General features: G+C 39.4%; 1 protein-coding gene across 1 annotated transcript in view; it reads left to right on the plus strand.

Moving 5' to 3' along the window:
• LOC105453258 (venom dipeptidyl peptidase 4) overlaps positions 1–25,975 on the plus strand; it is a gene marked incomplete at its 5' end in the record, with an annotated part of 75,538 nt that overhangs the window by 17,102 nt on the left and 32,461 nt on the right. Inside the window, 3 exons of the mRNA XM_011695050.1 lie at positions 8,388–8,557; positions 13,490–13,729; positions 15,619–15,854. Of these exons, the coding sequence (XP_011693352.1) occupies positions 8,388–8,557; positions 13,490–13,729; positions 15,619–15,854 (646 nt within the window). The remainder of the gene's footprint in view (positions 1–8,387; positions 8,558–13,489; positions 13,730–15,618; positions 15,855–25,975) is intronic.

Consider the following 25,975-nt stretch of genomic DNA (forward strand, 5'->3'; position numbering starts at 1 on the left):
ACGGCTTTGAAATAAAAACCGACTTATGAATACCGGCCATAGCACTTGAGAGAGTGGTCTCAATCTATGTAATCATGTACAAAAAACTTTAAACCCGTTTTTCTCGAAACCACATTTTTCAAATTGGTACCCATAATATCTCGAAAACCAATTGACCAATCAATTCGGGCTTGTGCACACATCTTCAACATATTTGTGACTATAGCCTCTATTTCGACCAAGTAAAAATACGTTTTTCTTTAAATTTTTACAACCCTTTAAAGTTGAAAAAAAATGGTAAAAATCTAAAATTAATTTTCAAAATGATGTCAATTTTTAAATTCTTAATATTTGATTTATGTTCTGGTACCAGCTACAGCCAAACTTACACTAATTAAGAATTTCTTTGAATTTTTTGCTTTAAATGAGCAGAACAGCCGGAATTATGGGTACCGTAGACCAATCTTTTTTTTCATGACCTCAGTATATATACAGTATATATACAGCGCTTATTTATAGTTATTTTTAAGTACAAATATTTTGAAACATGCCTCAAATATGTATAAATATGTAAAAAACACCGTCCCAAAAAACTTTATACTTTCTTTTAAAAAAATTCGCAAAAATAGCATAAAAATTTGGTCTCTAGACTAGAATACCCCCTTAACGAATTCAAGTGAAGGTTAAAAAGTACGAGAAGAATCTCGATAGGTACGTTCAGTTAAAAAAAAAATTAATTTTATTTCAATAACGCGTCTTACTTATCGGCGATAGAAATAATGGCGCATCGAGAAGATCTGCGGTTATTACGCGGCGAGAAATCGATTCGCAATAACCGCGGGCGATGCGAAATCGTTTCATCTTGTGTATAGCGTGCGCGCCGTCGTTCGCGATTTTGCACAGTCGAACAGCCGCGAAAGAGAGTCGTCGATAAAGTGTCAAACCGTCGCTCGAGGCACGCCAAGAACTTCTCAACAGCCTGTATTTTGTTCCCGTCAGCCCGTGGGTTTCGCTGATGACATACGTATATCCAGCTCCTACCCGGTCTCGGGATTTTCTTAGCCGGTACTACGATGTATATAGACTGACTTTACGCGCGCGTCGAAGATTTTCACTCGGACGATCGGACGAGAAAATTCATCGCGAGAGCTCGGCGCGTCATGAGAAATCAAGGTTCCTTCTTTCTCGAAAAACGATGTTTTCCACTGTCAAAAAGAATAACAGAAATCGTTTCATTAATGCAGCGGAATGATTTTTTGTAACGATAATATTAATAGTTTATAAAATTATGAATTTAATTTATTCTTTGGAGCACGAAAAAATTATTCTTTTTATATTAATAAGGATAAAATTTTTAATATCCTTAATATTTAGAAAAATTTCGCACGTAGATGATAATTAAATTAAATATTAGCTGTTAATATATTTATATTACGTTTTGCTACTTTTTTTTACATATATATTGATGTTAATCTGATTTCACAGATAAATATTTGAGTAATGTTGTTTAATAATTTCTCGTTGCGTGCAGAAATTTCGCGTAATCACCATGTAAATGTGATAAAGTACACATTGACGTAACGTATCGCCTGGAACAGGTTATTCATGTTACGCGGCAGATACTGATGAAGACGTCGTATCTTACGGTTATGGTGATACCACAGTAAATTACGTGGCAAACGAGTAAAACCCGGGACTATGCCGGGAAATTTGTGGAAGGTAGACCATGTGTCAAGTGCATTCTGCGCTGGATTAATTATTAAAGGCGTTTTGCTACGGCGCAACGATCCAGTCTCTACCTCGCCGTCGCGTTCACTCGATCAATCACAACGCTCGTCCTCCGTCGAGTTATTGCATTGTAAATACAATCAATTAGCGTAATTCTCCTGGTGACGTCTTTGCGACGTTTCTAAAAAAAAATGTCGCAATAATCTGCAGATAATCGAAAGAATAAATAATGTATTATAAAATATTTCGTATTCCCCGTCGCGTGCACTCGATCAATCACACAACGCTCGTCCTCCGTCGAGTTATTGCATTGTATAAATACAATCAATTAGCGTAATTCTCCTGGTGACGCCATTAAGACGTTTCTCAAAAATATAAGTTTCGCAATAATTAAATATTTGAAAGATAAATAATTTAGGTATTTTTGGAATAATTCTAAGTAATGTATTGTAAAGACCATTACTTATTCTTCGTATTCGTATTGCAATCGCTTCGGTCGCGAGCTCGTTTTTCCATTCCCTTCCGTTGAGAAGCAGAAATAACATCACGATAACTTTTATCAGACGACAATACGTTCCTCTATCCCTAATTTCCTCGTTTCTCCGGCGTTTATTCGGCGGATTAACCGTCGACGTGATCTGCAATTGACGAGGTGAAGCGAGTAAACGAAGTACACCGGCGGTATCTGCAGAATCATCACTTAAGCCGCGGCGAGGGATCTGCAGGCGTGCGAGATCGACCTCTGACGGCACCTAATACACACCCCCGGTGTAAAATGGAAATCCGCGCTCTTTCTACTTCTTTCAACAATGGCGGATGTGACATTAATAGAGCGGCGGGGATTTATAGAAAATCCTTTTCTCCAAATCCCAGCTGGCTAATGGTAGCCGTCCCTTCACGGGATTCCGATTTCTGATCGGATTCTGAAATGTTTTCTCCTCCCCATCCCGGCGTCGCCTTCGGGCGCGGCCGCTGCCGCTGCCGCCGCTGTTGCTGCTGCTGCTGCTGCTCGATGGAAACGTCGCCGCGCGCAGGATTTATATTCCATGCAGGGAATATGCGTTACTGTTGTGCAAAACCGTAAACACGACGGCGGAGTGCAAGAAGTGATTTTACGTTCGCCCGCCCGGTTCCGTCCCGGTTCCGGAGAGGCGCGCTATCTCGTTTCTCCGCGACGTGTTTGACAATCTCGATTGGAATATCTCTCGGAGAAAGGTTCGGATTGGTCCCGCCAGTTTGCAGAGTTTGTTTAACCTCTGCGCCATCCACGTGCGATGCATTCGCCCCGAATGCCGCGTCAAGTATCGTGATATAAAAAAAAATTTCTTAATGATGAGGCAGCAGCTAAAGGCAATTCGTTTTATAATACTTGTTTGCTAAAATGTTTGTAAAATTAATTTGTAAACACTTCGCATTGAACATTTGCAAGCTGTCGCGCTATAATAATTCCCGCCTATTTAATAATTTGATATACATATCGGTGTAATTTTATACATCGCGTATTTATCCTGCTGTGTATACGTATTATTTCTCGAAATATTTAGCCAGAGGCAAAATACTCTTTTTCCCCCTCATTCTCCGAAATATAACACTAAAGAGACATGACCTATACTCCACAAAAACTCGCGCAAACGTTCGTTTATCTGCTGCGATCTGCTTTGGAAAGCCGATCGGCCGTGATCGGATCGAGGATTGAAGAATTCAACTGTGACATTTTCATTTAATTCGCTTCCCGTTCGCGACCTTACCCTTCACGACCTCTCAACCCTCGTAAAATAAAACGGTGAAAATCGCCCACCGAAGAGAGAATTATTCCAACTTACGGCACGACGTCGCATCGACGTCGCGCGCGGGGCTCAATAAAATCGCGCGAGGGGCCGTAAAAAGTTTATTCCCGAACGCCGCCGGACGTAAGTAATTGGCCGGCCGGCCAAACCGGATCTATCCGTCGCTCGCGACAATACTTCCACGTCTGCGTCGGTATGTGCAGTGCAACGTGTCGTTTTTTTCTTTTTCCTCTCGCGTGCCATTCAGATCCGGCGGCTTCCTTATCCCGTCGTCGTCGTCGTCGTCGTCGCTCGTCCTCGTCGTCGCAGTCTCGATACATGCACGCGCACACGTACGCGCGCGTACACATGTACGCACACCCGTCCATCCGGAGAGAATTTCACCCTCGGGATATTTTTCTCCCTCGTCACGTCCAGCGAGCTGCGCAACGCAGCGTCGCGTCTTTGTGCAGCTTTCCTTCCTCGCGCCGCGGCGCGTTTCTTCCTCTTCTTCTTCTTCTTCTTCTTCCTCTTCCTCTTCCTCTTCCTCTTCCCCGCCCTGCCCCGCCCCGCCTCGCCGCGCGATCTGTTTTCCTATTCTCTTCTCTTCTCGACTCTCCCCTTTGTTGCCTTCTGCTCCTTCGGGTTTGCCAGCGACAGAGCTTTTTTTGCTCTCCCTCACATCTCGTTTCCGTCTCGCGCAACATCGCGAACTGGGGATCCAGCGGGGGAGTGTCTCAAAGGTCTCACCGACGTCCTCCAAATATGCTATCTTGTCTCATTTTTCTGACTCGATTTCTCAGAGAAGCGTATTTATAGTGACGGATTAACTCTGGGAACTCGGCGAAGCAACAGAAATCACGAGTTTCATCAGGTCTCAAGCCTATATTGTCTTTAATCATTTTCCCGAGAAATTACTCTGTCGCTCATATTTATGATTTTTAAAATATATTATGTTCATCGGAAAATTAATTTTAACTTTGAAATAGATAAAAGAGGGAGAAAGGGTCTTTCAGATTTTGTAATAACGACCCTCCTTTTCACGATTCTTTTTGTACTTTTAATGAAATTTTGTCTTTTAGTAGTCGCCGGATTGCCTCGAACTTTTTGCAGTATATCTGAATTAAATATCCCGTGATAATTCCTTTTGCCGTTTAAACCTTCATTTCGAGGGGCACGCATCGTGGGGTTAATTTTGGGTTCAATTCCACCTACCTCCTCTCCGGCCGCGTTCCTCATTTCTTTTTCACTCTCACGATAACTGGCTCCGCTCCTCTCGTGGCTTGGAAAACTGGATATTTACGTCCTACTGCGTCCGCGCGAGCCCCGACCCCTCTTTCGAAAGGAAACGAAATAAAGAGTTTCCGCTCGGTTCCTTTGCAGCTCGTCCGGCTCTCCTTTCCGACGTTCCTGCACGCTCTATGAACTCGGCGCTTATTACATCAGCGATTTTCCCTCGAACCTGTCGCGTCGGCGGCGCGCGGTCTCCCTTTGTCGAGGGGAAGGATCCTTATTTGCGACACGCGGAAAAAAATCGACATTGACGCTAACTAGGAGATCCTTTCCGTGCGTTTGCACCTTGTTTATATCGAAACGAGAACCGACGGACAAAAGGAAATTCGCCCTAGATACTTTTTTTCGCCGTTCAACGAATCGGAATCGAACGTGTCAATCGTTTTGTCGTCCAGTCTTATTTAATTGTCTTATCGCGGAATAAAACTGTGTAAAATAACAAGTTTGATTACGATTATTTTTTTCCCAGCTTAATTATGAAGAAAATTTCTCGCAACTTTTCCATTTCTCCAGAATGTGGATTATACCGATGTGATTTAACGCAAATTCAAATTAAACTTCGTTCTTTGTACACATAGATGGAATTGTGTGAGCCAGTCTTGTTTACTGCGTACAAAGGAGACAAAAGTTAGATTGGTGAAATAAATTAAACTCTTGAATTAGAGAAGCAATATAGATCCCCCGACACGCTACGTTAATGAAAGTGACAAAAATTTTGAGATCGATTTACACAGCCTGTCTACTTTTACATATTAAAAACTGTTTTTTTTTTTTCATCATTTTACAAGTGTAATTCGCGAGGAGACAAATGCGTAAGCATCGAAACGCAGGGATTTAATCGAGTCTACTGCTCGAGTAACGCTTTATTTATCCCGCAATAATAAAGGGGGAGGGGATGGAAGTATATCCGCTTGCCTGGTCGAGTGCTTCATAATTACGCAATGCGCCGGATAGTCTCTTGAACTTTCTTCCCTTGTGAAGTTTACGAAGAGAGAATCTTGATTACTTCTCGCTTCCTCATTGCGCGAGGAATTGTGCTTTGACGCCCTGCCAGGCTCTTTAATCGAGTGCTTATCGCAAAATTAATATTGGAGTAGACGGCAGCTCTAGAAACCTACTGGCAGGAAAGCTTAATGAAAGGAAACGAGAAACCTACTTTAAGGCATTGTAAACAGAGGTGTGTAACAAGGCTTATAATAACTTTTAGATTATCCTTTCTTTATGGTAAAATAAAAATTCTGTACGAAATTCTAAAAATTCTATGACGCGACACTTGTAACATTGACATTGAAACTTGTATTTGCGCACGGAAAGAAGGAATTTGCTGGATACAGAACTGAAGATAATAAATTGGACCATCAAAATAATTTTGTTGGGAAGTCAAACTGATTGCTAGAATAGCAATGTTTATCATTTTTACCTTTCCAATAAAATTATTTTGATGATTCAACAAGAATTACTTTCAGATCTGTTTCCAGCAAAATTTTGAGACCTTCCAACAAAATCGCTCTTTCCGTGCACACGGAAAGAACAATTTTGCTGAATCCAAGTCTGAAAATAATTTTTGCTCAATAATTAAAATAATTTTGTGCGAAAGATCAAAATGATTGCTAGAATAACAAAACGTTTCATAGCAATGTTTATCAGTTTTAACATTCCAACAAATTATTTTGATAATTTAACAAAAAATTATTTTCAGATCTGTATTTAGCAAAATTTTTAGGCGTTTCAACAAAATCGTTCTTTCTGATTACTGATATTTAGCTGATAATGCTAAGTCATTTCTTTCCGTGTATAAATAACTCGTGCAGGAGATAATTAAAGCCTTCGGTGTTCCTACTTTTATTTGTTATTGGCTATTACATAATTTTATATCGTATTTTTTTAAATGCATTCGTGCTTCGGTTTTAAGCCACTGAAAAAAAGTAATCTTGCAATTATAGCGAGAATTATTTAGATACGAAAAATTAGCTAAAACGGATAAGTGAATAGTAAACATTGCGATATCACACATGTTTTGTACTTAATCAATATAGATAACAGAGACAGAAATTATATTTGAACTATTTATCAAATTTAGCAAGAAAGTTTCTCTATGACGTTTAATCAGTCCAGACTCCAATCATATATTTGGTTATGAGACCTTCATTTTCTTGTATATATTCTTATAGAATATAACTACTATAAATTCTACGTATGATAGACAATTTTTTAACAAATACAAAAAACAGCGATATAATATAAGTGTAATATTTAGAATTGTAGCTGGAACATTTCCCTGAGTGAAGTTAGCGTACACACAGTGACAGGGGTGATTATTACGCGACGACGCGGAGAAAGGGTGCTAATATCAGAATTAAGTATCTTCCTCTCTCGTTCACGCTTTATTTATAGCAAAATACAAAAAGGGACGAGATAAACATCCGATGCGTTCGGTACGCGCTCTATAATTATATACCGTGGGTGGAACGTCCCGCGATGAATCTCGCTCGTCGAGCTTCACCGGAGGACGAAACGATCGTCGCAATTTCTCGGCTTCATGTCGTTAGTGCAACGACGTCGTCGCGGGGAGCGTCAACGGCAGTCTGGCGGAAAAATACGACGGTACTGTAAAGCCGGAGAGATACACGCGTAACATCCACAATAATTTTCTCAAGTTTTTATCGCCGACCTCACGTGCGCTCTGAAGCGCAGGGGACGGAAGGGGAGAAAAACGGAGGGTTACTACATAGAGTACCTCTGCACTTTATTTAGTACACGCCAGTGCATCGAGAATGCACTTTGTGACTGCGCTTTATGACTGGAGCATGCGGCTTTTACGGTGATATGAAAAACGTTTTCTTTCTTTCGTAAATTCGCATTCCATCCGTCCAATAATCGTACTACTTATTGTTAGTTCATACATTCGCGTAGTTCCTGCAGCGTTCGCTGCAGTAACGGCTTCAAATTTACGAAAAGAATTATATATAGGTACACGGAAAGTACAATTTGCTGGAAGATAAAAAAAATCTGAAAATAGCTTTTGTTAGAGCATCATCAAAATATTTTGTTGGAAACTCAGAAATAATAAGCATTGCTGTAAAAAGTTTTGATATTCTAGCAATCAGTTTGACTTTCCAACAAAATTATTTTGATGGTGCTCTAATGAAAATTATTTTCCGATTTTTTTTCTTGATCTTTCAGCAAAAATCGTTCTTTCCATGTATTTACTTCTCTTCTTGAAATATTTCTTCTCATGAACTCTCTAAATCTGAATCAGTGGATAGTCACTGATTATTTATCAATGGTTATTCATTGAATGCATCACTCCCAAGTATGTAACTTCAATCAGTAAATCAGGTAATCAGTGAAATTCAATTTCATTGCCTCTCGGAAATCATTAATAAATAAGTGAATAATCGCTATAATCGTTGATAAATTACGGCTTGGCTGTTCTCGCTAATTGCACAACGGATTCGATTCTGTTTCACTTATTTATTAGCGATTCAAGGCATTACTGACTCAATCCGTGACTTTTCCTGCACTTATTCAGATTTAGAGAGAATGTATGTGGTATATAGATTATATGGATTTAATAATGTGTATTTTTAGTAATTTTTTTATATATTTGCTGTGTTACAGAGGAAGTATTCAGCTCGAATGAGGCGCTCTGGTTTTCTCCGAGCGGCACTAAATTGGTCTTCGGCTATTTCGATGACTCCAACACTCCTATTATGACCATACCATTTTACGGATATCCCGGAAGCTTAACTTTCCAATACACGTCGGCGATACCGATTCACTATCCTAAAGTAAGTACATATACGAACCTTATCCCACTGCTCCATTGTTTTCACAGCGTATACGATAAAGAAATATTTTCTCTAACATTGCCATATATTTTTAATTTGTCAACTTTTTAAATTTGTCTTTATTATATAACATTATCATTGTTTTAGATGCCTATATGAATTTTTCTGAAGCATCTTAAAATATTGAAAAGAACTTATTGCGAAAAATATTACTTCAGCCAGGTATGCTTATAAGCATCGATTGATTATGAAGATCAATATGATATTTTTATTCCAATCTCAGCTAATAATTGCAAGTCCGAACATTTAATCAGCGCACAGTTTAACGGCTGTATATGGAGTTCAAAAAAATTCATATAGAATTTATTAGATACCTAAGATCCAGTCGTAACCGCGAAAAGGCACTCTCAAAGTTAGTTGTGTTATTCACATAGGCAGTTCTTATTTAAATTATAATAATTATTATTATTTTTATCGCAATTAAATTATTATTATTCGTTAAATTCAAAGGTGATAACAGCTTGAAGACATAATTTAGACTTCAAGTACACTCGAAAATATTTAAATATTTAAGATGCAAAAACGCCAACACAGTAAGAAGTGGATCTTGGTACTTGTTAATATTATAATATGTGAATCTTACAATACAATTTTCAGTTCATGTAAACTGCGCGCCGCATAATCGTAGCTTAAAACGCAGCTCCAAATCGAAGTAGTATCAAAGTAGTATAAATATCACAATTAAATTCCCAAGCAATCTAATAATTCGATGCATCTTTAAATTCTGTGAAAATAACTTATTGCGAAAAGTATTATCTCAGCAGTTTACATGAACTGAAAATTGTAAGATTCACATATTATAATATTATTAGCACCAAGATCCGTTTTGTACCGTATTAGCGTTTTCGCATCTTGATTGTTTATAACACTCCGCAGTTTGATATTTAGTTATTTAAATATTTAGGTATTTCTTTGTTGCGCGAATGAATAGGTATTTTCTATGTGTTCTATGCATGGCACATTTGCGATAAATTTCTGGTCTTATACGTCTTTTAATATCCGCCATTTTAATTGATTGTCTCTCCGTACGAAAAGGCGTTTGGACATCCGGGGGAAAAATGAAATTTTTCGTGGGTGAAAACATAATGTCTCTTTAAAAGGCAGCGATTCCGAGCGTTAGAGCGTCTCTCAGAAACGTCTCTCTCACTTTATCTCCTCGCGGAACCTTCGTGTCGCGCCGCCGCGCGCCGCGCCGTCCCGAGATATGAAAAGCCATCTAACCGAAGTTTACATCGTGAAAAGGTGAGAGGAGTGCGAGCGTGGCACCGCTGCATTTTTCAATGTCTTTTTATGACTCGCGATTGACGCCCGTCGCAAAAAAAAAGTCGCGACGCGACGTAGAAAAATATCCGACGTTGGTTCAACTTTTGAATGACGTCTTTGTCTTCGTACGACAACCCGTAAGATGGAAGATTGCTCGGATACAGGAAGAAGTAGTGTATAGGCAGACAAGCAAGATTCAGGAATGGCATTTAAAAACCGAGCAACAGGATTTCCATTCGCATGTTCAAATTTTTCGCCACTTATCAACAAAGAGCTATTCCCTTTTTTTTGTTACATTTAATATTTTTTCGCCAAAGACATCGCAAGTCGTTAATATAAAAAGAATATTAAGCATGTCGTTTATTCAGTGTGCCACGAAATAATTATTATAGATTTATTAACCGTTTATTTAAAATATTTTTTTTCTGATATCGCAAAATTGATAGAAGCTTTCAGGCGTTGTCTTCATGACGATTTCACAACGATGAGAAATTGAATATCGATAATCGCGTTATCCTTCGAAAGGCGATTGCGATCGGTAATCATATTATTTCTTCGATACACACTGAGCGCACACATACAATCGATCGAGCGGCGAAACGGAGACCATACGGTTATGACAAATGCGCGCACGTCCATCCCCCTCGTTCTCCGCCCTTCCACGGTATTTTTTGTCGTTTCGCGTACGCTCGAATAAAGTTCACGGCGAATCCCTCTCTCGGAGAGAGCGCGATTGAATTCAAAGTTTGACGTGCAGTTTTATTTCCGAGCGCTCCGCTACCACCTTTGCAAAGATGCGATTCTATATATATATATATGTGTGTATATATATATATAAGTACATAAACTTCCACAGCCTCGGATTAAAGTCACGGGGGTCTCGTCAGTCGAGTGATTCATTTTGCTTGATGCGCAAACCGCCATTCTGTCATTTTATACCCCGGGTACATTTATCTGGATTTCTTTCGCGACTTCATATTGCGTCTCAAAGCACGCGCTTTAAGCGAGCATTTTAACGGAAACGCGGTAAATTTTATTTACCTAAGTTACTGTCGATTCCGCTTTATTCCGCGATGGCCGTGCGGTAAATGGAATTGTCATTAATATTTATTTCAGCCGAAAGAGGAAATATATATCGCGCAAAGGACAGGGTTTGTTCTATAAATATTTACATTTGCGCGAAATTTCAAATTTTCCCTGAAATTATAATAAAATGCAAATATGCGCGAGCGAGCGATTCGAATTATTTTATAATTCGAAAATAGGTTGTTATGAAGCGGAGTAGCCCGTGGTATAAATTCGCCGTTTGATGAAAAGTGCCATTATTATTAGCAAAAGCGCATTAAATGCGAAGAATAAATAGCGAAATTTGTATCGATTTCAAAACTCCTGCATGTTAACGAAATTATGTTATGAATTTCTTTTTAATTGGTGCACAACAGACAGTAAAATCGTAAATTCACTTTACAATTAGTTTACAGAGTTACAATTCACAAAAGTGTTGATATCATGTATTGATATCAACTAATGAAACATATTTCGCGTGTACAATTAATATAATCAGTGAGCTACAGAATGCGAATACGCACAAAATATATATATAATTTTCGCAACGTGTAACAACTCAATTCGAATTTTTACAGCACTTTATTTCTGGAAATCTAATTACATATTTAAGTTCGCTTCGTTACTGAGGAACGCTTATCAAATAATGAAGTTTCCACGTCTTTCATGTCATTAACGTCGCTTACACTACTGTCTCGCGGAAAGTTAGGTTCTCGCGAGGAAAACGAGAAATTTCTAGAATTTACTAAAACGTAATCAAGAGTCATCCTTAAGCTTCGCGAGCAAACAGCCGAAGCGACCGACTCGAGCACTGCGTTACTTTTTGATGAGCCAGGCGAGCTCTATATATGCGTATGCCCGGTAAATTAATATTAGTGGAATATCGCGAAGTCGTACAAACGAATAAACACTGCGAGCAGCAAATTACGGCGCTTCGCATCTCGGGATTAAACAAGATTGTCATTAAAACTTTCGGTATTAAGACGACAGGATTTTCAGATGCACTTAAAGTAATCAGTGAGAGAACAGCCATGGCGGACAAGAGAATCGAAGATTTATGTTTCCAATTTCATTAAAACACTTTCGCGCAAACAAACCTTGCAAACAACAACTTCACGCATTTCGCAAGGAAATTGCGTTCTTTTGTAATAATATATACCCGATTATCCTTACGTTTCCTGCAAGACTATAGTTTACTCTGCGATTCTTTATGCGCGAAAATAAACTTTCGTAAAAACTGATCTTACGATTAAAAACTTGTTATAACTTTCACTCTGATTCGATCAAGGAATCTACTGGTAAAAATTAAGATCGCAAATTATATTACTTTATGGATAGAAGAGAAGAATATATTTCGTATAAGTTAATAATAATAATATTTATTGTGTAGCCGTCTAATCATATAGAGTTATGTAGAAATAGCTTGTAAAAAAAAGAGGAGGTGTCAACAATGCTACAATGCCTACCCGAAAACGCAGGACGCAAAAACAACGAATATAATTCGGTGATAATGATACAATAAGGCTCGTTTAAGGTGGTTTTTCAATAAAGTGCCGGAAATTTGAGGTGCCTCACCAGGGCCGACCCAAAATCACACATATTTGTATAATTTGGATAAAATATTAAAACTACATATATATTTAATGACAATAAACTAATGAAAAAATAAAATAATGAAACAAACAATATTGCTATCTCGTGCGACAATGAACGAGGATAGGAAAGTGAGGTATAATGTAGATTGCTAGCGATATTTTGCCATTTCAACATTAAATACCTTTCCAGAATGGCCGATGACTTATTATTCTTTTGTGACCATTAAAATCATAATTTTTTGAACTATTATAATTTCAAGTAAGATGATTTAAACTAACAATAGAAGTAAGATGATTTACGTCAATGAACGAGCAGAAGATTTTTTGGTTGTTGGTATAAACCAATACATTTCAAGTTTAACAAATTCCTAACGAGACGTTTCGAAGAAGACCAAGTCAGGTCGAAATCTCGTTACGAATTTGTTAAACTTGAAATATATTGATTTATACCAGCAGCCAAAAAATCTTCTGCTCGTTCATTGGCCTAAATCATTCAACTTGTTTTGATAAATACGAGCGATGATCTTTCTTAATTTATTATGATTTTGTTTTTTAGAAAAGTTTTCAATAACGTTTATGTGCAGTTAGTCAAAGAAGCGTCTCCGAGCCCAACCTGTCACTAACAATAATAAGTTATACGTGAAAGTTACATTTTCAATTTTTTTTTTTCTTATTTCATCGATAACCTTCCTCAGAATTTTGCACACATCAAGTTCTCGGCACTTCAACTTCATTGTATAACTTATAAATAACTCGATTTACTAAAGAATCACCTTAAGTATAAATATTTTCGCGCGGTGAGTCTGTCCCGGATCGATTGGACTGCTATGTGTTGTCTTTCCTTTATTGGTACACGCTCGCTTTTCTCCGTCCATTATCCCGCAACTTTGTCATCGTTATTATTCGCTGTCGATCCGTCTTCATGTGAAATCCGTCTTTCCCATTCCAGAGCGGCACGACGAATCCAACAGTCAAACTATTTTGCGTCGATCTCGACATGGTGGTGCAAGGTAACGTGACTTTGGTGGAGATCGAACATCCGCCGGAGCTGTCTGCCTCCGAAAGGATCCTGTCGGCGGTGGACTTCCCCACGGACAGCCTCGTGTACGCGACTTGGATGAACCGGGTGCAGAATAGGGCGTATTTCCAGCTCTGCGACGTCGACAGTCTGCTGCCAAATTGCACGACAGTGGGTATTTCTTCATTTTCGCGCGCGCGAGAGGGAGAGACAAGCTTCCGGTTCTGAACAGATCGAGTCGGCGGAGTCCGAGCGGGGGACTCGTTTGATAGTATCCTCTACGGAGATTTCGCTTTCTCTCTCTCTCCCTCTCTCTCTCTCTCTCTCTCTCTCTTTTAGAGTATCTTTCGTTCTCTTTTGCCGGATCTTAATTTAGGCAAGCGCTCTTCCTTTAGTTGGGCAATAGTATTTTAATTAGTGCGCGCTTTCCCGCCCGCGGCCCCGCTAATTCGCAATTTCGCACGAGTCTTTCACGACTGTTTCTCCGGGGAAAACTTGGACGTTACAAATTTCAAGTATCGGTAAAGATTTCGCATTACAAAATTCCGCGATAAATTTAATCTCGCGTTAGAAGCGTGAAATTAACTTTGCATCGCGAGAAATAATTCTCTTGTGAGGCGTTCTTTTTTTTTTCTTCACGTCGAACGTGCGAATTAGCTGCCGCGTGTGAAAATGTCTGTAAAGGAAGAAAAAGCGGCTCTGCAGCAAGAAGCTGCAGTTACGAAGTACTAATGTATTTTTTACGTTGCTGAAGGAGAAAAGCAAACGGGTTTCTTTTTACTGGATCACTTTATTAATACGCTCGTTATACTTTGGCTCGTAAACTTTCGCGAAAAAGTACAGTGTCGATTGCATTTTTCGAGGATGTGCGTACGTGACTACAAACACACGGAAAGAACGATTTTGTTGAAATGTCTAAAAATTTTGCTAAATACAGATCTAAAAATAATTGTTAAATCACACTGAAAAAAGTAATCTTGCAATTATAGCGAAAATTATGTAGGTATGAAAAATTAGCTAAAACGGACAAGTGATTAGTATAAGCACTGCGATACCACATATGTTTTGTATTTAATCAATATAGATAACAGAGACAGAAATTTTATCTGAACTATTTGTCAAATTTAGCAAGAAAGTTTCTCTATGACGTTTAATTAGTCCAGACTCCAGTCATATTTGGTTATGAGACCTATATTTTCTTGCATATATTCTCAAAATATTGCTGCTATAAATTCTACGTATGACAGACAATTTTTTAGCAGATACAAAAAGCAGTGATATAATTTAAGTGTAATATTTATAGAATTCTAGCTGGAACAGCGAAACATTTCCCTGAGTCAATAATTTTACTGGATCCGAAAATAATTTTCAGATCCGAAAACAATTTTTGTTCAACAATTAAAATTATTTTGTGCGAAAGTCAAAATGATTGCTAGAAAATCGAAACGTTTTATAGCAATGCTTATCAGTTTTAATATTCCAACAAATTATTTTGATGCACTCAGGGAAATGTTTCGCTGTTCCAGCTAGAATTCTAAATATTACACTTAAATTATATTGCTGTTTTCCGTATCTGCTAAAAAATTGTCTGTCATACGTAGAATTTATACGTCTCTTATTTAAAATTGTCTGTCATACGTAGCAGCAATATTCTAAGAATATATGCAAGAAAATATAGGTCTCATAACCAAATATGATTGAAGTTTGAATTGGAGTCTGGACTGATTAAACGTCATAGAGGAATTTTCTTGCTAAATTTGACAAATAGTTCAGATATAATTTCTGTCTCTGTTATCTATATTGATTAAATACAAAACATACATGGTATCGCAGTGTTTACTAATCATTTATTCGTTTTAGCTAATTTTTCGTACCTAAATAATTATCCTTATAATTGCAAGATTACTTTTTTCAGTGGTCTTTCCGTGTATAATACCATCACATCCATGCGATGGCAAAAAAGTCTTAACAGCGAATATTTTTTTTTATGAGCGACGATATTACTTAATTAAGTTGACAGAACGCAATTCGCTGACCGAGGAACATTTGATTGCTCCTAGGCGCTCTCGTATAGCGAGAGAAACGGCTGGGTGGAGCAATTCGAAGCGCCTATATTCAGCGAGGACGGTACGTCGTTTCTTCTGATATTACCGCAGATACAAAAGAACGGCAGCAATTGGCGACACGTTGTGCTGGTTACGAATGCAACCAGCGGCCGACCGACCACCATCGCCCTCACCTCCGGCTATTTCGTCGTAACGGAACTAGCATCCTGGGATCGCGAGGATTCCTATCTGTGAGTACAAACGCAATCTATTCCAAAAGCCGTGTGCCGTTAATTAAGCAACTTTCCTAAATTTCTCGATATTTTCGAGAACTTGGATTTTCGTGACATGCACTGTTAAATCTACATAGTTAAACTAAACCTTATTTAAGCCACTGCTCCTATTTAATAAATAGTTATTTTTTACTAAAACAATGGAGTTAAATAATTTAAAACAGTTCAAATTTAACCCAAAAGGTTAAATTTCATTATTTTATTAAAAAATAACTATTTATTAAGTAGGAGCAGCGACTTAAATAAGGTTCAATTTGACACTATAGATTTAACAGTGTGCGATCAGACCGCTGTTTCGCTAACTTTGTCATTTTTTGAAGTCTGTGTCAATATAAGTTTCTATTGTTATCGAAACTTGATTTATTTTTCGCAACAATTACACGGACTACTATTTCATATACATTGTATTACTTTGACGAGTTTATATCGATTTTAGTTTTACTTGTATTGCATTTAACAATATTGATTTTGCATATTGGTTTACATTTGCGCGATGTGCAAATGTGAACTTTTAGCCGAGATTAAAAATAAAATTCCCTGCTCTGGGTGCGAGGGAATAACGCAGAAAATGAGAATCTTGGATTGGATAAAGATGCATTAGCACAGAGATCGTTAATGAAATGGATATCTGAATAAGCGACATAATTAATCGAGGTTTCGACAGGAAAGTTCTTTCGAGAAGCTAGATCAGCCCAATTACTTAGAACTTCTATGTCGATAACCTACTATTAGCGATTGAACCAAATAGATTACATTTTCACTTCTTCGAAAACTTTCCGGCGATCTCAGCCCTCTTTTTTTGCTGCGAATTAGGACCGCGCAAGCTCGATCGTTTTTGCTGCCGTCGCATAATTTAATGAAACGAAGATAATTGAATCTGTCAGTGTTAACATAAAATTTATATATTATCTGAAATTTTAATTACGGAACAATTATATATTTACATTAAAATATGAAAACTTGTCGGAAAATGTGTCGGAAAATTTATTAAAAATGTGTAGCGTTAATTAAAATTATATTAAATTTAAGAATTAAACTGTAATACTTATTTATCGTAAAAAATTTAATTGATCAAAAATTAATAATATTACAGAAATCATAATAGATCTGTGATATAAATTAAAATTAAATTAAATTCCTATAAAATAATAATACAAAATAAAATATGGCTATAGTGAGAGTCAGAGCGGTTGTGATGGCAAAATTGTTAATTTAACATAATAAAACATTTTTGGGCACCAACAACCGCTTTGACTCTCACTAGCTTTATTTTATTTTGTATTTTTTGAAATAGAGAGTCCTTTATTTCAGTATTATTAAAATTTTTAATTTTATTATTATAATATTATTAAAATTAAAAAGATACAACATAACGATACTTATTGATTATTTTTACAAATTCAAGACCTGTGAAGGTTGCGGTATTTTCTGGTAATACGATATGCAAATAATATATATGTATATTATAAGATATATATATATATATATTTTCGTATTACCAAAAAATATATATATTATTTGCATGTCGAACTGCGTTATTTTGCAATTTTAAATGCAAATCTTTGTAAAACAAATCTCTATATATGTAGATATTTATTTATTCAGATTATTTTAAAAAGATGCGCATTAATTCCGAATGCATCATAATTCCATATTTTTGCCGGTCTCTCTGAAAAGAGAGGTGAATTTTCGATTTTATTATATGCCCCTGCTTCTCGAACAAGCGAAGCTTGTTGCCGAGGTGAACTGTCGTCGCGTATGCGCATATGCACTCCGTCCGTGGCACGAATTCTCAAATACGAGATACTCGCGCTCTCTTTCCGTGCGCTCTCATCCCGGGCCGATGACGTTCGGAAAGATAGCGAGCGTGCGAAATGGCTCGGAAGTAATTTGCGAAGTGAAAGCAGAACTACGCGACGGCGATGGGCGGCGGCGGCGGCGGCGGCGGCGGCGGCGGCGGTGCGAAGCTGGGAAGTTGCGTGATGTCGTCGTGGCTTTAGAACAAGAGAGAGAAGCAGAGAGCGAGAGAGTGTGGGCGAGCCCTCTCTCGACGCGGGTTGACCTGGCCTCGCAAGAAGCGGCTGACTTAATTGCGCGTTCATAAATTAAACGAGATCTTCGTCGAGGGAACGGAGCGAGCGAGCGAGCAAGCGAGCCGCGTTGTCGTCACGCGAATTCGCTTTTTCCGCGTCTCGAAATCCACGCCGGTCGATTAACGCTCGATGGAAGTGGCCGACGGGAATCGAATTACCGTTCGGATCTCGCCGATCAGAAAGTTCGGGGACGTCGTCGCTGCCGCCGAACGGACGACTTCCCGTGACGCGCGTTTCCTCAGGGCGCCTGGGAAAGACCATCCACAGGAAGACGATCCACTTTTCATCTCGCGAAAAAATTGCTTCGATCGGGCGTTAATGACGTCGTCTAGAGTTTCGTTGCGTCTCGTTGAGCCAAGAGGTGACTGAAATTCGTAGTAATTTGCGATTGAAGGGAGCAGGAAACGAGCTCCTGTCGCTATAAAGTATAAACGACGTGAAAATTTTTAATCCGGTAATATTTCTAGTTGAAGCAGTTCAAGCTTTCCCTTTTTTTAGCTGTTTTAACGAAAAATTATTTAAATTATATTATATTTATTATAAATAATCTATATAAAACTATTTACTTACAATTATAATTTAAATTTGATCTTTGATTAATCTAATTTTTTCATTTTTTAAATATTTAATATTTAAACATTTACAAATTTCTTAAAATATTTAATATAATATGTACAATAATATAAAAATATTTATATACACAGAAAGAACGATTTTGTCGAAAGATTTAAAAATTTTGCTAAAAAAAAATAGATCTGAAAATAATTTTTTGTTGAATCATCAAAATAATTTATTGGAATGTTAAAACTGATAAGCATTGCTATAAAACGTTTTGATATTCTAGCAATCATTTTGACTTTTGCACCAAATTATTTTGATTATTGAACAAAAATTATTTTCTTATCTGGATTCAGCAAAATTATTCTTTCCGTGTACTAAATAATTATATTTGTAAAGTTTACGAATAAAATTAATTACAAAGAATCGCGACAGTATACGAACGTTAATCAAACGAAGATTCAAATCTCTCACTGGTGTCTCCCGGAAATTTCTTCCGCATCCCGAATTCCCGAAATTTTGTTGAAACGTTGAAACACCGAACACAGAGTGGCCCCGATTAAATGATAAGAGATATACGCTCTCGCTTCCAGTTTCCGCCATTAAGCGCCCACCCGCTCAATGAATTTAGCAAAGTCATTCCGTTGCACGTCGTTCGTACTCCCGCACACGCAAGAAGTCGGGGGGGGGGGGTGGTCTCAACGAACGCGGACTGCATCCGGGGTAACGCGCGCATGAATTAATCATTAGGACGGTGTAAACAGAGAACGGCGTTCAGGAGTTATTCAGTGGCGTGGCGTTTGCGGCCTGCGGACGACATAACGGCGTAATCAATGCGCGGAATCCGCAATACGGGATCGCACGCCCTCACACATGCGCCGGAATGTATCTGTATATACATATACATATATACACTGCGTAGCGACGTGATCATCGGATTAGTTTCTCTCGAGGCGCGAGCGATCGATGTGCCATCGGTCCCGCAGACATTCGCGAGTCAATTAAGTGACACGCGCGAGTTTCGACGGAAGCGAAATAATTCCTAAGTCCGCAATTTACGTCCCGGCCGGGGAAGACGCGCGGGGGATGCTGTAGCTAAATCGCGACTGTATAGAGTCTGCGCGATTGCCTGGGACTCTCCTCCTCAATAAAGCTGAATCTCGGCCAAATGCAAATTTTTGTTAACTAGCAAACTGCAGTTAATTCGGTTTCAGCCAAAAACCTCGTTTGCGCAGTTAGTTTCTACACAACTATGCCTCGATCGACCGCAACTCGCCGTTTCCGGCGCCCGAGGAGGAAGAGCGTGTTGTACGCGGGTGAGAACTTTCTCGGCGGTTAGGTTACCGGCGAGAGGCTGCAGAGTGATCCGGCTGCGGTGGCATGCGTAATCGCTGCAGGAGAGACTCGAATGAATCGTGAGATATTAAGCGCGTTAAACGCGCCGGGATCACCGCCGCGCGTCCGCCGCGTCCCCGAGCGAACTATATAGGGGATGCGGCGCCCGAATTATAGCTCTCGCGGCCGCGTCTGCCGTCCCGCGAACAGCAAGCTCGGGTGTGGACAGGCCGCAACCGCAAGGCCGGGGAAACGTTCGTGAGCTGCCTCCGAAAACTCTGCCGCGCGCCAGTCGAAGGGGGGGGAGGTGGGGGAGAACCAAATGGAAACGTCACTGCACCCCGGAGATAAACACCGAGGGACGGTTACACCCCCGTTCTATTAACCGGCCTTTATTATTCTAGTCGTCACGTCCCGCCGCTCGTTAACCCTGAACCCTGGCGATGTGTCTCGCAGGATACGTCTCTATTTCCCGCCATCGAATCTCGCGAGTTTCCCCCTTTTTTTCTTCCAATTTTCAATTTCTGCTCTCTAAATCTGAATCAGTGGAAAAGTCTGATTGTGTCGGCAACGCATCTCTTGCATCGCTAATGAATAAGTGAAACAAAGTCGAATCCGCTGTGCAATTAGCGAGAACGCAGCGAAGTCCTGCACTCGATTTGTCAAGCGTCACTGATTATAGCGATTATTCACTTATTTATTAGTGATTTCTGTAAGACAATAAAGTTGAATTTCTGACTGATTAGTTGATTACTACACGGAAAGAACGATTTTGTTGAAAGGTCCAAAAATTTTGCTAAAAACAGACCTGAAAATAATTTTTTGTTGAATCATCAAAATAATTTGTTGGAATGTTGAAGCTTATAAGCATTGCCATAAAACGTTTTCATATTCTAGCAATCACTTTGACTTTCGCATAAAACTATTTTGATTGTTGAACAAAAATTATTTTCAGATCTGGATTCAAAATTGTTCTTTCCGTGCAGTGATATACTTAGGATTGATACGTTCAATGAATAATTATTGACAATCGGTGACCACTGATTCAGATTTAGAGAGTGCACAAATCAATTTTTAACTTGTACGTAATAAATAAATAAAAACCGCGAAACGGACGAGAGATCTGAAGCCTCTGCTACGTTTGTGAATACGATCGTATTTTTACGCGATCTAAATGAAAGATTAAAGAGTGTTTAGTAACTCGTAATTCAAGTCGAAGCGATAATGAATTTTTTTTAGGCATTTTGCATATTCAATTTAGCAATCTCGATAATATTGAAGATATATCAGTTTGAAGGATTCCTAGTGTTTTAAACTCACCGTGCTTATCTGCTTTTTTTCATTTTTGGCGGTCGCATATCGATGAGGCGCATGATTTCGCTTTAATTTCATCGTGGAACGCAAGAGCCGCGAATTATTTGCATACATCGGGCCGGGGGTATGCCCGGGGAGAAACAAGCGCCTCGGCGATGCTCTCGCATTCGTCGGTATGTATCCAATTTATTCCGTCGCAGCTAGAATCGCAATGAGGTAAAGCTGAGCGCGGGAGAGGGGCTCATATACGCGACGTTCCCGTGTTACCGGGGTCGAAAGGGGTTGGAAGGGGGGGAGGAGGGGAGAGGATTTTCAACTTTTATTTAAAGCTCTTAGTGTATCTTTGCCGTGCGGAGGCGGCCTGTACATACCGTTGCTTGTGCTGTTTATGATTTAGACTAAAACCGCTTGAAAGTTCGAGAGATTGCCTCTCCCTCCGGCGGAAAACGGGCGGCTTCTTCGCGGCGCGGACCGCCGCGCGCGCGGAGAGTCAGGATATTTCGGTTTAATCCCCGAACGTTAACCACCGCTCGAGCTTTTCCCCTCCGCCTCGAAGTTTTTGGCGTTATTGTCCGAAAGGGAATTACGTCACACAGCTGTCACGTCTTAATTCCTCCTGCCGAACCTGAGCGCGACGAAAGTCGATGTACGGCAAACTTCTTAATTTTATCGAGGGTATAAATTAATGAAGGGGATCAATCTTACGCCCGACAGTAGACACGTGACTAAAAATATAAAACCAACAATAATTTTCGAGAAATTAGCAGGGAGGGATAAAATCGAAGTTACTTAGAAGATTAATCGTGTCGGTCTGTCTTCCATTTTCAATTGTGGAGTAAATTTCTTCTCGTCGGAAGAGAAAGAAAAGTCTTAAATAATATTTCAGCGCCGTGCACTGGAGAAACATTTTTTTCTCGATAAAAAACAACGCCGAGAATTCCGAAAAGTTCTCGTCTCCTTACACTTCATCTACCTCTCGGGGGCGAAAAGATAGCGAAACTTTATTCCTCTCAGTTCAATTTCAAGGGAGCATTTATTTTGAGGAACTGTAGGCTTAATGACCGAGGCGTTTAACGTGGTAGGTAAAAAAAAAAAAGAAATGTTAAATGACATGTCATTCACGACACTGAATAAGATGTAATGATCGCGTAATGAATCGACCCGGCGCGATGTGCGCGTTTCCGCTTGACACATACCTCGCCGCTTTCCGCCGCGATGGAGAACGCGATAAGATCGTCAACGGCGCGTTCGCGACACGCACGCGCGACGCGATATTCAATCAAAACGTTTTTCAGCCAATTTAAACTATTATCGGACGCTGGCCGTCGCCGCGCGCCGCGCCGTCCGGCCGGCCGAACGCGGCTCGGCGGCGGTAACAAATCGCGAACGCGACGGAGCACAAAAGGCGATGCGGAATTTCTCTCTCTTTCTCTTTCTCTGCCGTATCTCGCTCCGACGGGAGCTGTCGAACGGACCGACAAATATTATCGGGGCACTCGAGGAAAACTGCTGCTGCTACCCCGCCTCCGAGTTATTTCGCGACGAGCGTTTCCGGAGGAGGTTGGGGAGGGGAAGGGGGCGCGCTAGGTGCAATTGCGGCTATATATAACGTGAACGAGCGATCGTTATACGTGTATAACACGTGGGGTGGATACACGCGGGGGCTACCCGACGGATAATGGTTTCATGTGGAAAGAATCCGCGAAACGTCCATCAGAGCTCGCGGAAACACGGATCCGCGGAGAGCGGGAGGGAAGGAGTGGGGAAAGGGAGAGGGGTATAACTGGCGAGCTCTCCCCGCGATCTCTCTCCGATACCATCCGTAGCAATAACGATACTCGGTACTTCATCGAAAGAATTTCTGATATCCGTCTATAACGTATAGATTGTTCTGACAATACCGCGGCTACCGTCGGCCGTCGCCGCAAAGCGCCGCGCTTTTCGCCCAAGTCCTGGCGGCGAAACGGACGGCCGCGGAGTAGGTTCAATTTTAGAAATTAATGGGGAAGATAATTTAAAGTAAACTCGTGATGTATAGAAGTGCGGGAAACTGGAAAATGGATCCCATCGATCACCGCTCGCGGGTGATATGATAATTATACTTTAGGCCAGTTTAGGCCTTTGGCGGCCGAAATGCCTTTCGAAATGCGATCTCGAGAGTCGCGATCTTGAAATATTCAACGTTGAAGTTACCGCGCCTTTTAAATTAGAAGTAGAACTAGAAGAGTGAAGGAGAATCTTTATCATTTCTAGCATATAACCGTGTAGAAGGAACTTGGTTTGCATCTTTCTTCTTATTCACACCATTCACATTCCTCCATTCCTTCTACTTTTGGCATTTAAAAATCTAAATCACTTACCTACCAGTATCATCGTATTTACCCTCTCTTTCCTATTGCTATTTTATCTTACATATAAACTCTTGCTTCTAAATATTTCTACATAGAACTAGAAAAGTGATTCTCAGAGACTCCCGCAGAATTTCCTATGTGCATATGGTATGTCACGAGAAATTTCATCTTGACTGAACGCGCACTCATACGCGGAAAAAAGTTACTGTTGCTACAACATAATATTGCATGGAAAGAACAATTTTGCTGAATCCAGATCTGAAAATAATTTTTGTTCAATAATCAAAATTATTTTGTGCGAAAGTCAAAATGATTGCTAGAACATCAAAACATTTTATAGCAATGTTTATCAGTTTTAACATTCGAACAAATTATTTTGATAATTCAACAAAAATTATTTTCAGATCTGTTTTTAGCAAAATTTTTAGACCTCTCAACAAAATCGTATTTTCCGTGTAAAGATATTCTAACCGAATGTTATTTATCCTAAGCACTACGGTTGTGACAACCGTACTGATGAGCATACCTTAACAGATGTATGCCATGTAACACCAATGTAACTTAAATTCACATGCATTTCTTTTCCAAACATAGAGAATATTGTTGTAACATCCACAGCAATTTTTTCTGTGTAAAGATTTGATTTTACCAAATTTTATGATTATACAATTCACAAAATACAAAATTAGATAATTTTTGTTTTAATAATAAAAAATAATTTTTTTTTATTCTTTTATTGAAATATAGATATGATTATTATTTTACATAAATTTTGAAATTTGGTTTTGAAATTAAAATTTTGAAAATAAAAGATTATTTTTGGTATTCTCGTGCAATGAGAATTTCAATCTTTAAATCTTTGTGAATATATAACAGTCGATTAAAGAATAATTAATAAAATTAGATCGTTAAAGCCGCCAGGTTGTCTTATCTTTCGTGAATCTTTAGTTTTGACTCGGGCCTGACGGGCAACGCGCGCTTCCCGGAGCTGTCCGAGAGCACGTGAAACTGCCCTCGTGCGAGCGCTTATGCTAAATTTTCATAGTCCTCATTCTCCGACAGGCTACGTAATCTCGTCCGCGCTAGACGGGGCTTTTTATTGGCGCACGAGACTGTGTCGTTCGTGCATAATTAAACTATATAATGAAACTCGAGATCGAGGCATTAAGGACGCGGTTACGGGGCTATAACGTTGTAATGACAGCTGACACAGGGTCGGCGAAGGAAAGTTGATGCTTTCCGTACGATCCTTCGCTGCAAGACGTGATGAAAAAAAAAAAAAGAGAGAGAGTCGCGCGTCGTATCATCACCACGTCGTTTTACGTCGTTTCAAACAGCTTTCACGTCCGTTATTTGTACCCTTTACGCTGCATTTACCTTTCACGAAATTAAGGCCGCGGTCGTAAATTCAAGCCCTTTCTTCAAGTGTTAAGCCGTACGATGTGCATCGCACGTAAAAACATTGGATACGCAATTATACTCTTCTTCTTTCGCGTTATTACTATGCGCAAAATGCGGAAATTCCTCGCGCGTATATACCTACACGTGCCATACCACGTATTACGCGATCGATTACTCTCCCGTGTTGTAATAACGTGCTAATGCGTGTAAACGTTAACAGTAACAACATGCTGAAGAAGTTAGCATTGAATGGGTAAACAGGTTGATATGGATACACTAGCGAGTTTGCCGGGATATAAGCAGGGCTGCCTCGCGACGAAGGGCACAGCTTGTCGCGATAGGCCAACTTTAAATTGCACCATTGAAACTTTCATCGCGTTTCGCAAGATAGATAACTTAGAGCGGTGTTTCACCAGATGAGAGAGAGAGAGAGAGAGAGAGAGAGAGAGAATTCGTGCACGCGTGCTTCGCGAAAATTGCCATGTAAAATAGCGCGCGCCCGTGTGTTTCCCCCTTCGCTTTATGCAAAGAAGTTTCGGCGAAATTATAAGCTGCGCTCGAATTGCTGTATTACGGAAACACGTACATAGACATCGTTGTAACGTGATCGCGCTTAGAGAATCGTCTGCTGATAAAGCGACGAATCGATAATCAATAAAGCGCGGCTCCGACGTTTATTGCACCACCGATATACGCGAGTGACGTGAACGTTGCAAAATTATATACATATGTAAAACATAAAATTCGGTGAACGAAGAATAAAATGAATGAGTGATGTTTTTAATATGAGATTCACGGGGCGGTAATCAATTGTAACGAGCGTCTTAAAATAAACACTAGAGGAAAAAATGGTTGCAATTACTACACGGAAAGAACACTTTTGTTGAATCCAGATCTGAAAATAATTTTTGTTCAATAATCAAAATAATTTTGTGCGAAAGTCAAAACGATTGCTAAAATATCAAAACGTTTTATAGCAATGATTATCAGTTTTAACAGTCCAACAAATTATTTTGATGATTTAATA

The sequence above is a fragment of the Wasmannia auropunctata genome, unplaced genomic scaffold (genome assembly GCF_000956235.1).
Source record: "Wasmannia auropunctata unplaced genomic scaffold, wasmannia.A_1.0 LD336000.1, whole genome shotgun sequence".
NCBI lineage: Eukaryota > Metazoa > Arthropoda > Insecta > Hymenoptera > Formicidae > Wasmannia > Wasmannia auropunctata.